This window comes from Heloderma suspectum, chromosome 1, assembly GCF_057233095.1.
Source record: "Heloderma suspectum isolate Gila_16-S chromosome 1, 16-S_ref, whole genome shotgun sequence".
Classification (NCBI taxonomy): Eukaryota; Metazoa; Chordata; class Lepidosauria; order Squamata; family Helodermatidae; genus Heloderma; species Heloderma suspectum.
In genome coordinates, this window is record NC_139458.1 from 312,663,717 (window position 1) to 312,677,659 (window position 13,943).

Consider the following 13,943-nt stretch of genomic DNA (forward strand, 5'->3'; position numbering starts at 1 on the left):
CATTCCTTGTCCTAGAGAACAAATACATTTTATTGTAGCCTAAACAAGCCAGGACAAAGTGTTCAATATACTTTCATACAGCTAAAGCTATCTGTCATTTAAATTCTCAATATGGAATTCCAAATACGGATTTTGTTATTTAGAAGGAAAAGATATTCTGATGCCATGAATATAGTTCTTTCACTCTTAATTTTTACATTCTACAAACCAGAACACAAGCCTACTACACTGCCTCTAAAGTATCAGGAACAACTGCAACAGGGAGTAGCCCGTTTCAATGGATTCAATAGACATCACAAATAGCAATTCAGTTGTCCTTTCTCTTTCTAAAACATCACACCCAGCATACAAAATCTGGCTGATCAGTTAGCTCTCTGGCTATCCTTAATCACAAGTAACGTTGATGCTATCTATGGGAGTAGGTAACAATGGAATAAGATTTCTCCATGTTAACATATAGCATGTGGTCAGGGCCTATTAAGAGTAAAGTGGGGGGAGGGGGGAAGAGTTCAGGAAAGCAATCCACAAATTCTTTGTTCTACAACTGTGCGCCAATAAACCACATAATGAAAATTGTCAACAGTCTGCCATATCCCACTTTTGCTTTGCTCTTTATACTTTTTGAAATGCTGGTTTTTCTAAGTAATCCCAGAAGATTCAATACACAGTTTTCCTTCATCCCTGTGGTATATATAGCATTTCTGCCCAAGGAAAAGATGTATGCTACCAATTGCTAAACAAATGTGCACATAGTCCTGAGCCAGTGGCATGAAAGACTACTTTCGAATCTTTTGTCATGTTACTAAAAAACAACAAAATGTAACTTAGGTCACAGCTCTGAGTATATAGAAAATACTTCTTTTTAACAGTGCAACCCCCCCCCCCTTTCTTCTCCTGGATCACCTGTTGAACTGCTAAGCTGCTCAGCTGGAAACCACTCTTTGCATATCTTACAAAGTAGTCATTTTAAACAATTCAAAGGCAAGAATGTTTAGCTTGAAGACATTCTGACTATATTTCAATAGCCCACAGCAGCGTTAAAATTGACCCCTGCAATGTTCAAAAGTGGTAATATTTCTATTCTATTTAGTTTTTAAAATTTATGAATGTAACCTTTAAGGATGTGATAAGGTGGACTAGTTTGTAGTTGAAGAAAGACACATATGATCTATACATCCTATATAAGTTTTTTATGGACAGAAAATCTTAACTTTCCCATTTAAATCCACTTTTCCCTACAAAAACTAGCACCATCATACTGCGTATATACTCTGGGTGCTACATGGTTCTAACATATATCAAGCTTTAGAAAACCTTATAAATTCCAGGAATAATTGAATTTCTTATTAATCTGAAACCACAACAGCAGTATAACAAATCTAACCTCTCCCATGTCAAAACCAAAACGGCCTCTTTACCATCTGAACTTCAGAGGCAGGGCAGTGGGTTTCCAAAATGGATGATGAAGTGACAGAAATTAAGGGTTGTATCCAATGGTGTAATTCTGTCGACAGAACTGCTTCCGTCAGCAGAACCAGGAAGGAGGAGAGAGGGATAAACTCCTGTTGCACTAGTGAAACGTTGTGCAGAACCATAATTTTTTAAAAATTAGACAGACATTACAAATTTTAAATCCACCACCAATAACTTGAGGCAACCTTTGGCAGGTGGTACATGAAAATGCATACATTTCTCCCATACTTTGACCACAATTTAACTAAAAGAATACGAACACAGTTCTCTACAACAGTTAAGAGGTAACCAACACACATAAGCTAAACCCATCCATTCATAAAAATGCAACCATATGTATATTTCAAAATACCCATCTTGGGTGGCGCGAGCCACTTTTGATTTCTGTAAACAACCTCTGTTTAGTGTGATCAGACATTGTCAGCATGACTTGTAAACCTAGACCGATGGGTTATTTAGGGGCTAAAGAACCCAGCAGTTAACCCATGATTTGTTGCTGAGTTAGCCGCTTGGCTGTTAAGCCCTTAAACAACCTATCAGTTGCACATCACACTGACATCTTCTGATCAGATTGATCAGACTTTGTTTACAGTATCAGTGCATATCCTGGCAAATCGTGCCAATTAACTCATGATTTGCCGCCATGACATGTGAACAGGCCCATGGCTACCTAACTTGACCTTTACGTTAAACTTCATCGCAGTCAAACTACGATATCACCCTTCTCTCTCTCCTACATGCATCATGCATATAAAACAGAAAAAAAATACCACAACAGGGTTGGGAGTTTAAAAGTTTCCCCAAGTTTAAAAGTAGCTTGCAATGCAGTTTGTGAGAGCTGCTGTTCAGCAAAGCTTTTAAAGGCCATACTAACAATATGCAACCATTTTGGTCACATGTACCAAATGCCTATGTGGGGGTTAATGGTCTAAATCAGCCTTCTCGAACCCGGTGTCCTCTACGTGTGCTGGACTAAAATTCCCACCATTTGCAGCCAGTGGTCACGTTGGCTGTGGATGATGGGAGTTGTAGTCGAACACATCTAGAGAACCCAGTGATAGGAAAGGCTTTTCTAAACAGACTTTAACAAATCCATGCAGGTATTTAGAAAGGGAAAAAAGGGAAACCCACCTTTTCATCTACATGTCCGTTGCGGTCAATATGGTAAAGTGATGCCAGGTGAGTTATAATCCACCAACTAAAACTCAATGGATCACTGCATGGAATCAATTCAAAGGCGGCCACTGCTTCTGAACCACTGCTTTTTTCAAATAAATTCTTCAGAATTTTATTCAACCAGCTCCAAAAAGGCTGCAAGGAAAAGGAAGCAACTTAGTTTTTTTAAAAATGCTGAATTTTATATAGAAGCTTGCGCGCGCACACGCACAGCCACCGCCACGCCACCTGCCTCCTACAATACTTTTCCTGCTGCTTGTAGACAGGAAAGGATACATTCTGAAACTGAACCGCATCACTTCTAGGTTTCCTCAAAGTGATCTTTAAAATTCACAAGTCCAAATGTACTTTTGGATATTTTACCTCATATATATGAGGAAAAGGGTTATCAAGACAGGTGTGGGGCCCCTGAAATAGCCATTTCTCTGGATTCTTTCCATTTCTTCTTAGGAGAATAACATTTTCTACCCATGTTTGGTGAACAACCCAACTTATAGTCTTTATGGGTAAATTGGTCTGGAGTCTGGGGAGAAGCTTGGGTGATGTTATTCACCTTTAATGCCAAGGTAATACACATTACCTTTCTGCTTAGTTTTGGCCTTAAGTGCAGGGCTTTCTCCACACAAATTACCAGTCCGGGTGCCCAGTTGGGATCTGTGTGCATGCGTGTGGGGCCTTTAATCTTTTGACCCTCACTGCGGAAGCTGGATCAGGTCCCACTGCCTACAATTTGATGCCACTGAAATAAATTGATCCTTTTTTGACAATGCACATTTCAGTGTAGGGGGAGAGGGCACTTATCTGGTTTGGGGGCAAAGGATTAAAGCCTCTTTATACCCCACCCTCCATGCTAGGGTCCCAATCCAGATAGGAGCCCCTACTGGCAATTTGTGAGAACCACACCCAACCCCCCACACTTAAGGCCAGAATAATACCGCTACAGTAACATACAGTTTTGCCCTAAGATAAATTGAAATTTTTTGAGAGTGAAGGAGAAAAGAATGAGTTATTGTGCTCTTACTTCCTTTTTTTCAGGAGGAAAGCTACTGGGGTTGTTCAATCCTGGGGAGAAAAGAAGCCAGCATGGCTTATCCTCCCACCCCTGCACATGCCATCATTTGCATAATTCCCTGAAATTTCAGTGCGAGTTGGCATGCTGTCCAAACCCAGTGCATGGTGCAGAGGGGGTGAATTCATACCCACCCTACAACCGCTACTGCAAGCTGTGGGTTGTAGGGTGGATACAAAGCCACCCCTGCCACGCTGCATACTGGGTTCGGACAACACAGCAACCCGCACTGCAGGTAATCATGCAAATTACAGTCACTCATGCAGCACATGCTGGGCTGCAGAAGAAGCCATGATGGCTCCCCTACCCCACCTCGGCAATCGTCTGAACCCAGAAACTATCATGGCTATGTGTGTCCCGTACACTGGTGCTTGGATATTGAATCCGGAAGTCACATTGCAGAGAGCCAACTGAATACTTGGATTCAGTTCATCAGCTCATATATAGTTTAAGGACCACTTTGAGAGTCTGCAGGGAATTCCTGCAGATGCATTTTCAATCTAACTATCCAAACGATGGGCCAGATGAGGTGAGAGTAATATGCAATCAGATGGTGAAGGTACCAAGGGGATCCCCAAGATTTGGTTTGGTGATGACTAATACCAGGTCAATTGCTAATAAAACAATTGCCAAACAAGTGCAGTTCTGGATAAGACAGCCTAGGATATTTCACCAAGACACGGCCAGATGGGGCCAAAGGACAATCCATGGCCCAAATAGTCCAGCCAGGTAACTGGTACAGTGGCAGACAAGGGCTGGAGAGGTGGAATCATTGCCATCTGTACAGAAGATATCCCCCGTGCCAACCGCAGCCCATTTTCTTTATGTGTTTCTAAAGGTGGAGGTGGTCTTCTCCCTGGTTCTGAAGATACCCAGGTACAAGTACCATTCTGGAGATTATTTTCTCAGCTGGTCAAAGAAGTTTTAAAGATTACGAGAGAACAGAGCAATTCCATGTACCACTGATACAAGCCAGTGCTTATGATATATAAAACAGTTTCGGATAGTCATTTGTCAGTCTATGAATATGTGAATATTTTATATACAGAAAACATTATTCATGCTGGGAATGCAAGAATTTTTACCTCTGTAAGGGATCCTTTATTTCTGTGGTCAAGCAGATGAATAAGCAGAACCCACAGCTCTTTTACACAGATGCAAGGGTAGTGGTGACTAGCTAGAGCTTCCGAGAGCCTTATCTGTGATTAATAAACAATTTCACTCAGAGCAGATAGTGGAATTTTATACATGTACAGAGTCAGAAAGATCTGTTAGAAGTAGTTGAAATGATGTCATGAAAATGCTTAACCCTAAATACGAAAGGATTTAAAAGCTTTAAGCTAAAATATGCTGGTACGTTGGCCCTGCCCTCTTTTCCTTTGGTTCTGTCCAAGACTGGAACGTGGCCCCAAGAGTGTCTCTGAAATGGAATTTGGCCCTCAGGCTGAAAGAGGTCCAACACCCCTGTTTTAGAGCTTTTTCATATTACTGATACACTGAGGCTCCAATCCTAAGCACACTTGCTAGGAAGTAAGCCATACTGAACAATGAAAGACTTATTTCTGAGTAAACACATATAGGATTGCACTGCGAAATACTTACTGAGACACTGTTATCCATACATTTGGAACTACTCCTTGAATTCCCCTCGATATAATTCATACTCACATATTGATCACTTCTTTGTTCAGAATAGTAGATGCTAAGACAATGACTCAGATTTACTGAGTTCGTGCACCTAATGGTAATCCAGTGGTAGGGCTGGTGTCAAGGGTAGGCATGGTTGGGCACCTGCTGAGGACCCACACCCTAGCAGGGGCCCACTGACAAGAGCCCCCTGGACTTGCTCCTCTCCATCACCACAGCCTTCTTGTTCACATGCCTCTCACTCTGACTCGGATAATGGTGGTGGTGTGGAAGAGGAGCAGTAGATGCCACTGCCTACGTGCTCACTGGCTCTCTGCCTGTCAAGCAAGCAAGTGGTGGCACTGATAAGAGGAGGAAAAGCAAGAGAGCTAGTGACAGTGGCGGTGAGAAAGCAGACTCACTGATGAAGGGGGGGGGCATTGAGGGTGTCTTGCCCAAGGGCCCTCTGAAACCTGGAGTCAGAGCTGTCCAGTGGAACATGGAACTTACTGATAAATTTCAGTGGAGATGAAACATTTTATTGCTCCAAAAAATGGATGCCATTTTGTTCAGGATACCATAAAGAAATTCAGCAATATTTTAGATTAAAACTCTAAAGTAGGAATGGATCAAAAAATAATTTGCAATTCAAGAAAAATAAGCTATTAAACTTTCATCTTATTTAAATATCTTGAGATAACATGACACAACACATTAGAGGCTCAGAAAAAAACTAAATAAACAGGTTCAAAAGAGACATGTAAAAAAGTTACTTGTTTGAGACAATATAATCTAAAATGTTGATGTTATGTAAAAGGTCGTGACCTTTTTGAAAATAACAGAATTTGGGATAGGAACAAGGCGGGGTGAACACTGGACCTGGCATATCAAGTCTGGTAAGTGGCTGCAACTATCATATCCACTCCACAGCATGGGAAGTGGTCAGTGATATCTTGGAGGAACACTCCAGACTGGGCCATTAATAACACAGCCATCATTGGAGACAACTGGTTCCTGCAGGTCATCCCTATCTGTTGCCACTTGTTAGAGTGAGTAAGGGCTGCCACTCCTTTTTTCTGCCTCTCTTTTAACCTATGGTGAGAGAGGAGGCCTGACGTGAGGGTTTAGTTGGTGGTATTCCACTGGAGAAGGAAATGGCAACCCACTCCAGTATTCTTGCCAAGAAAACCCCATGGAACGTATCACAAGGCTAAAAGATATGACGCCAGAAGATGAGCCCCTCAGGTTGGAAGGTAGTCCAATATACTACTGGGGAAGAGCAGAGGGTATTTCCAAGTAGCTCCAGAAAGAGTGAAACGGCTGGGCCAAAGCCGAAAGGACACTCAGCTGTGGATGTGTCTGGTGGTGAAAAGAAAATCTGATGCTGTAAAGAACAGTATTGTTTAGGAACCTGGAATGTCAGATCAATGAATCAAGGTAAGCTGGAGGTGGTCAAACATGAGATGGCAAGATTGAACATCGACATCTTGGGAATCAGCGAACTAAAATGGACAAGCATGGGCACATTTAATTCAGGTGACCATCATATCTACTACTGTGGGCAAGAATCACTTAGAAGAAATGGAGTAGCACTCATAGTCAATAAAAGGGTGGGAAAAGCAGTACTGGGGTACAATCTAAACAACGATAGAATGATCTCAGTATGAATCCAAGGCAAACCATTCAACATCACAGTAATTCAAGTCTATGCCTCAACCACTGATGCTGAAGAAGCTGAGATTGATCGGTTCTATGAAGACCTACAACACCTTCTAGAACTAACACCAAAAAAAGATGTCCTCTTCATCATAGGGGATTGGAATGCTAAAGTAGGAAGTCAAGAAATCACCGGGATAACAGGCAAGCATGGCCTTGGTGTACAAAATGAAGCAGGACAAAGGCTCATAGAGTTTTGCCAAGAGAACACACTGATCATAGCAAACACTCTTTTCCAACAGCACAGGAGGCGACTCTACACATGGACATCACCAGATGGTCAATATCGAAATCAGATTGATTATGTCCACTGCAGCCAAAGATGGAGAAGCTCTATAGAGTCAGTAAAAACAAGACCTGGAGCTGACTGTGGCTCAGATCATGAGCTGCTTCTTGCAAAATTTCAGCTTAAATCGAAGAATGTAGGGAAAACCACTAAACCATTCAGGGATGACCTAAATCATATCCCTTATGAATATACAGTGGAGGTGAGGAATAGATTTAAGGAATTAGACCTGATAGACAGAGTGCCTGAGGAACTATGGACGGAGGTCCGTAACATTGTTCAGGAGGCAGCAACGAAATCCATCCCAAAGAAAAAGAAATGCAAGAAAGCAAAGTGGCTGTCTGAGGAGGCTTTACAAGTAGCTGAGGAAAGAAGGGAAGCGAAAAGCAAGGGAGAAAGGGGAAGATATATCCAACTGAATGCAGAGTTCCAGAGAACAGCAAGGAGAGATAAGAAGGCCTTCTTAAATGAACAATGCAAAGAAATTGAGGGAAACAATAGAATGGGAAAGACTAGAGATCTCTTCAAGAAAATCGGAGATATCAAGGAAACGTTTTGTGCAAAGACGGGCAGGATAAAGGACAAAGAAGGCAGGGACCTAACAGAAGCAGATGAGATGAAGAAGAGGTGGAAAGAATACACAGAAGAACTCTACAGGAAAGATCTTAATGTCCCTGATAGTCATGATAGTGCGGTCACTGAACTTGAGCCGGACATCCTAGAGAGTGAAGTCAAGTGGGCCTTAGGAAGCATTACTAACAACAAAGCTAGTGGAGATGACGGTATTCCAGCTCAGCTATTTAAAATCCTAAAAGATGATGCTGTTAAAGTGCTGCATTCAACATGCCAACACATTTGGAACACCCAACAGTGGCCACAAGACTGGAAAAGATCAGTTTACATTCCAATTCTAAAGAAAGGCAATGCCAAAGAGTGTTCAAACTACCGTACAATTGCGCTCATTTCACATGCCAGCAAGGTGATGCTCAAAATCCTACAAGCTAGGCTTCAGCAGTATGCGAACCGAGAACTACCGGAAGTACAAGCTGGGTTTCGAAGAGGCAGAGGAACTAGAGATCAAATCGCCAACATTCGCTGCATCATGGAGAAAGCAAGAGAATTCCAGACAAACGTCTATTTCTGCTTCATTGACTACGCTAAAGCCTTTGATTGTGTGGATTACAACAAACTCTGGCAAATTCTTAAAGAGATGGGAGTACCAGACCACCTTACCTGTCTCCTGAGAAACCTGTCTGAGGGCCAAAAAGTAACACTAAGAACCGGACATGGAACAACCGATTGGTTCAAAATTGGGAAAGGAGTACAACAAAGCTGCATATTGTCGCCCTGCTTATTTAACTTATATGCAGAGTACATCATGAGAAACACCGGGTTGAATCACAGGTCGGAATTAAGATTGCCGGGAGAATTATCAACAACCTCAGATATGCAGATGATACCACCCTAGTGGCAGAAAGCGAAGAGGATCTAAAGAGCCTCTTGTTGAGGGTGAAAGTGGAGAGTGCAAAAGCTGGTTTGAAACTCAACATTAAAAAAACTCAGATCATGGCATCTGGCCCCCTTCCTGGCATATAGAAGGGGAAGAAATGGAAGCTGTGACAGATTTTATTTTCTTGGGCTCCAAGATCACTGCAGACGGTGACTGTAGCCATGAAATTAAAAGACGCTTGCTCCTTGGGAGGAAAGCTATGGCACACCTAGACAACATAGTAAGAAGCAGAGACATCACCTTGCTGACAAAGGTTCGTATAATCAAAGCTATGGTTTTCCCAGTAGTAATGTATGGCTGTGAGAGCTGGACTATAAGGAAGGCTGAGCACCGAAGAATCGATGCTTTCAAACTGTGGTGCTGGAGAAGACTCTTACGAGTCCCCTGGACTGCAAGGAGGTCAAATCAGTCCATCCTAAAGGAAATTAATTCTGACTGCTCATTGGAAGGACAGATACTGAAGCTGAAGCTGAAATATTTTGGCCACCTAATGCGAAGAGAAAACTCCCTGGAAAAGACCCTGATGCTGGGAAAGATTGAAAGCAAAAGAAGAAGGGGACGGCAGAGGATGAGATGGCTAGATAGCATCATCGATGCACTGAAGATGAACTTGAGCAGACTCTGGGAGAGAGAGGAGGACAGGAAGGCCTGGAGTGCTATGGTCCATGGGGTCACGAAGAGTTGGACACGACTTAACGACTGAACAACAACAATGGTGATTCTCGGTAATCTGCACTGTTACTGTATTAATGGATGCGTAACTACTTAAGAATCTTGGGAATCAGCGAACTAAAATGGACAGGCATGGGCGAATTTAATTCAGGTGACCATCATATCTACTATTGTGGGCAAGAATCCCTTAGAAGAAATGGAGTAGCGCTCATAGTCAACAAAAGGGTGGGAAAAGCAGTACTGGGGTGCAATCTTAAAAATGATAGAATGATCTCAGTACGAATCCAAGGCAAACCATTCAACATCACAGTAATTCAAGTCTATGCCCCAACCACTGAGGCCGAAGAAGCTGAGGTTGATCGGTTCTATGAAGACCTACAACACCTTCTAGAACTAACACCAAAAAAAGATGTCCTCTTCATCATAGGGGATTGGAATGCTAAAGTAGGAAGTCAAGAAATCACCGGGATAACAGGCAGGCATGGCCTTGGTGTACAAAATGAAGCAGGACAAAAGCTAATAGAGTTTTGCCAAGAGAACACGCTGATCATAGCAAACACTCTTTTCCAACAGCACAAGAGGCGACTCTACACATGGACGTCACCAGAAGGTCAATATCGAAATCAGATTGATTATGTCCTTTGCAGCCAAAGATGGAGAAGCTCCATACAGTCAGTAAAAACAAGACCTGGAGCTGACTGTGGCTCAGATCATGAGCTGCTTCTTGCAAAATTTTGGCTTAAATTGAAGAACGTCGGGAAAACCACTAAACCATTCAGGTATGACCTAAATCATATCCCTGATGAATATACAGTGGAGGTGAGGAATAGATTTCAGGGATTAGACCTGATAGACAGAGTGCCTGAGGAACTATGGACAGAGGTCCGTAACATTGTTCAGGAGGCAGCAACGAAATCCATCCCAAAGAAAAAGAAATGCAAGAAAGCCAAGTGGCTGTCTGATGAGGCTTTACAAGTAGCTGAGGAAAGAAGGGAAGCGAAAAGCAAGGGAGAAAGGGGAAGATATACCCAACTGAATGCAGAGTTCCAGAGAACAGCAAGGAGAGACAAGAAGGCCTTCTTAAATGAACAATGCAAAGAAATCGAGGAAAACAACAGAATGGGAAAGACTAGAGATCTCTTCAAGAAAATTGGAGATCTCAAGGGAACGTTTTGTGCAAAGACGGGCATGATAAAGGACAAAGAAGGCAGGGACCTAACAGAAGCAGATGAGATTAAGAAGAGGTGGCAAGAATACACAGAAGAACTATACAGGAAAGATCTGAATGTCCCTGATAGCCATGATAGTGCGGTCACTGAACTTGAGCCGGACATCCTCGAGAGTGAAGTCAAGTGGGCCTTAGGAAGCATTACTAACAACAAAGCTAGCGGAGATGACAGTATTCCAGCTGAGCTATTTAAAATCCTAAAAGATGATGCTGTTAAAGTGCTGCATTCAATATGCCAACAAACCTGGAACACTCAACAGTGGCCACAAGACTGGAAAAGGTCAGTTTACATTCCAATTCCAAAGAAGGGCAACGCCAAAGAGTGTTCAAACTACCGCACAATTGCGCTCATTTCACATGCCAGCAAGGTGATGCTCAAAATCCTACAAGCTAGGCTTCAGCAGTATGCGAACCGAGAACTACCGGAAGTACAAGCTGGGTTTAGAAGAGGCAGAGGAACTAGAGATCAAATCGCCAACATTCGCTGCATCATGAAGAAAGCAAGAGAATTCCAGAAAAACGTCTATTTCTGCTTCATTGACTACGCTAAAGCCTTTGATTGTGTGGATCACAACAAACTGTGGCAAATTCTTAAAGTGATGGGAGTACCAGACCACCTTACCTGTCTGCTGAGAAACCTGTACGAGGGTCAAGAAGCAACAGTAAGAACCAGACATGGAACAACCGATTGGTTCAAAATTGGGAAAGGAGTACGACAAGGCTGCATATTGTCACCCTGCTTATTTAACTTATATGCAGAGTACATCATGAGAAATGCCGGGTTGGATGAATCACAGGTCGGAATTAAGATTGCCGGGAGAATTATCAACAACCTCCGATATGCAGACGATACCACCCTAATGGCAGAAAGCGAAGAGGATCTCAAGAGCCTCTTGTTGAGGGTGAAAGAGGAGAGTGCAAAAGCTGGTTTGAAACTCAACATTAAAAAAACTAAGATCATGTCATCTGGCCCTATCACTTCCTGGCATATAGAAGGGGAAGAAATGGAAGCAGTGACAGATTTTACTTTCTTGGGCTCCAAGATCACCACAGACGGTGACTGTAGCCATGAAATTAAAAGACGCTTGCTCCTTGGGAGGAAAGCTATGGCAAACCTAGGCAGCATAGTAAGAAGCAGAGACATCACCTTGCCGACAATGGTCCGTCTAATCAAAGCTATGGTTTTCCCAGTAGTAATGTATGGCTGTGAGAGCTGGACAATAAGGAAGGCTGAGCGCCAAAGAATTGATGCTTTCGAACTGTGGTGCTGGAGAAGACTCTTACGAGTGCCCTGGACTGCAAGGAGGTCAAATCAGTCCATCCTAAAGGAAATCAACCCTGACTGCTCATTGGAAGGACAGATAATGAAGCTGAAGCTCCAATATTTTGGCCACCTAATGCGAAGAGAAAACTCCCTGGAAAAGACCCTGATGCTGGGAAAGACTGAAGGCAAAAGGAGAAGGGGACGGCAGAGGATGAGATGGCTAGATAGCATCACGGATGCAATGAATATGAACTTGAGCACGCTCCGGGAGAGAGCGCAGGACAGGAAGGCCTGGCGTGCTATGGTCCATGGGGTCACGAAGAGTCGGACACGACTGAACGACTGAACAACGAACAACAACTACTTAAGAAGGTCCTGGGATAGTTTTCTCTTTTGGCTTCTGCTAACTCTCAAGTGGATTTGTTTGCTTTAATTTTGTGTCCCAATATTTTGCATATTGGCTGTGAGAGCAAGGGTATAAGAGTGCATATTTTTGACTGAAGCATATGTTGTTTTATTATCCCCTCGATGATTGAAATATATGTAGTGCTGGAATTTACTGATTTAGGCTGGGATTCCAAGAGCTCACAGAAGGAAGGTGGTGGAAGGAGACTTTTCCACCTCCCTCAAGTACCCTTTCCGGAGAGTTGGGGGACCCTCCTGAATGGGGGGAGGGCTGAGGAGGGCAGAAGGAAGGGCGCAGGCCCATTGAGCAGGGCTCACCGATTTGTGGATGATTCTCCCCTCAGCAACATGCACCACAGCACATCCCATTCAGGAGCTTCCCCAGACCACAGGAGAGGCTTATCATGGGGCTTACGGAGTTGCAAGAAGGGCAGGAGAAGGAACTACTTTCCATGAGCAGATCTAAGCCTTCATGTTTTCAAATGCTGAATATTCAAAATATCCACCTAATTGCAGTGGTTCCAGTCCTTCCTGACAGGTCATTGTGCCTGGAAGGTGATGTTGGGGAACTACTGCTCAACACCACAGTCGTTGGTCTATGGTGTCCCACAGGCTTATGTTCTGTCCCCTATGTTATTTAATATCTACATTTTTTTATCATTTCCAGTTTTTTGAAGGTTTTATTTTAAGTTTCAACACATCCAAACAAACAAGAACATTAAAAAAAACGTTGTCGACATGAAATTGTGGGGAGAGATCAGCCAGAGTGTTGGAGTGAGATGACATCAACATGCTGATGACACTCAGCTCTACTGCTCTTTGTCACCCACCTCTGAAGACGCAGTTAACACCCCTGAACATTGCTGAAGTTCGATAATGGGATGGATAAGAGCAAAACAAGCTGAGATTAAATCGAGAAAAGACAGAAGTGTTGTTGATCAGAAGAACTGGGTCCAGGAATTGGGATCAGCCTGATCTGGATGGGGTCATACTCCCACTAAAAGATCAGGTTGTAACCTGGGAGTGCTCCTGGATCCTACGCTGCCCTTGAATCTTCAGGTGGTAGTGGTGGTGAGGACTGCCTTTGCACAACTATGTCTAGCATGCCTGCTGTGACCATTCCTGTGTCAGTCTGATCTGGCAACAGTTATCCACGCCTTAGTGACATCACAGTGAGACTATTGCAATGGACTCAGCATGAGGCTACCCTTGAAGACCATCCAGAAGCTTCAACTGATGTAAAATGCGGCAGCCAGGCTGCTAACCGGTGTACAGTATTATGATGACATCACTCCAATACTGAAATTGCACTGGTTGTCAATTGTTTTCTGTTCTCAGTTCAAGCTTTTGGGGTTACCTTTAAAGTTCTAAACTGCGTAGGGCTTGGCTATCTGAAGGACTGCCTATCTCGGTATGAACCTCCTGGGTTATTAAGATTAGCAAGAGAGGCTCTTTTGAGGACACCCTTACTTGCAGAGGCCCATTTTTCGGGAACGCAGCAAAGGGCTTTCTCCTGTT

The 13,943-nt window shown here is 43.1% G+C and overlaps 1 protein-coding gene across 4 annotated transcripts in view; it reads right to left on the minus strand.

Annotated features, from left to right (window-relative positions):
- The window catches only part of MMS22L (MMS22 like, DNA repair protein), a 126,151-nt gene that overhangs the window by 85,567 nt on the left and 26,641 nt on the right, over positions 1 to 13,943 (minus strand). For all 4 annotated transcript variants that reach the window (XR_014786631.1, XM_084827149.1, XM_084827151.1 and 1 more), the window contains 2 exons: positions 4,804 to 4,917; positions 2,605 to 2,784 (listed from right to left, as the gene is read on the minus strand). Coding sequence is in view for 3 of the 4 variants with exons in the window: in XM_084827149.1 (XP_084683275.1) it covers positions 2,605 to 2,784; positions 4,804 to 4,917 (294 nt within the window). In the remaining variant the exon portion in view is untranslated. The remainder of the gene's footprint in view (positions 1 to 2,604; positions 2,785 to 4,803; positions 4,918 to 13,943) is intronic.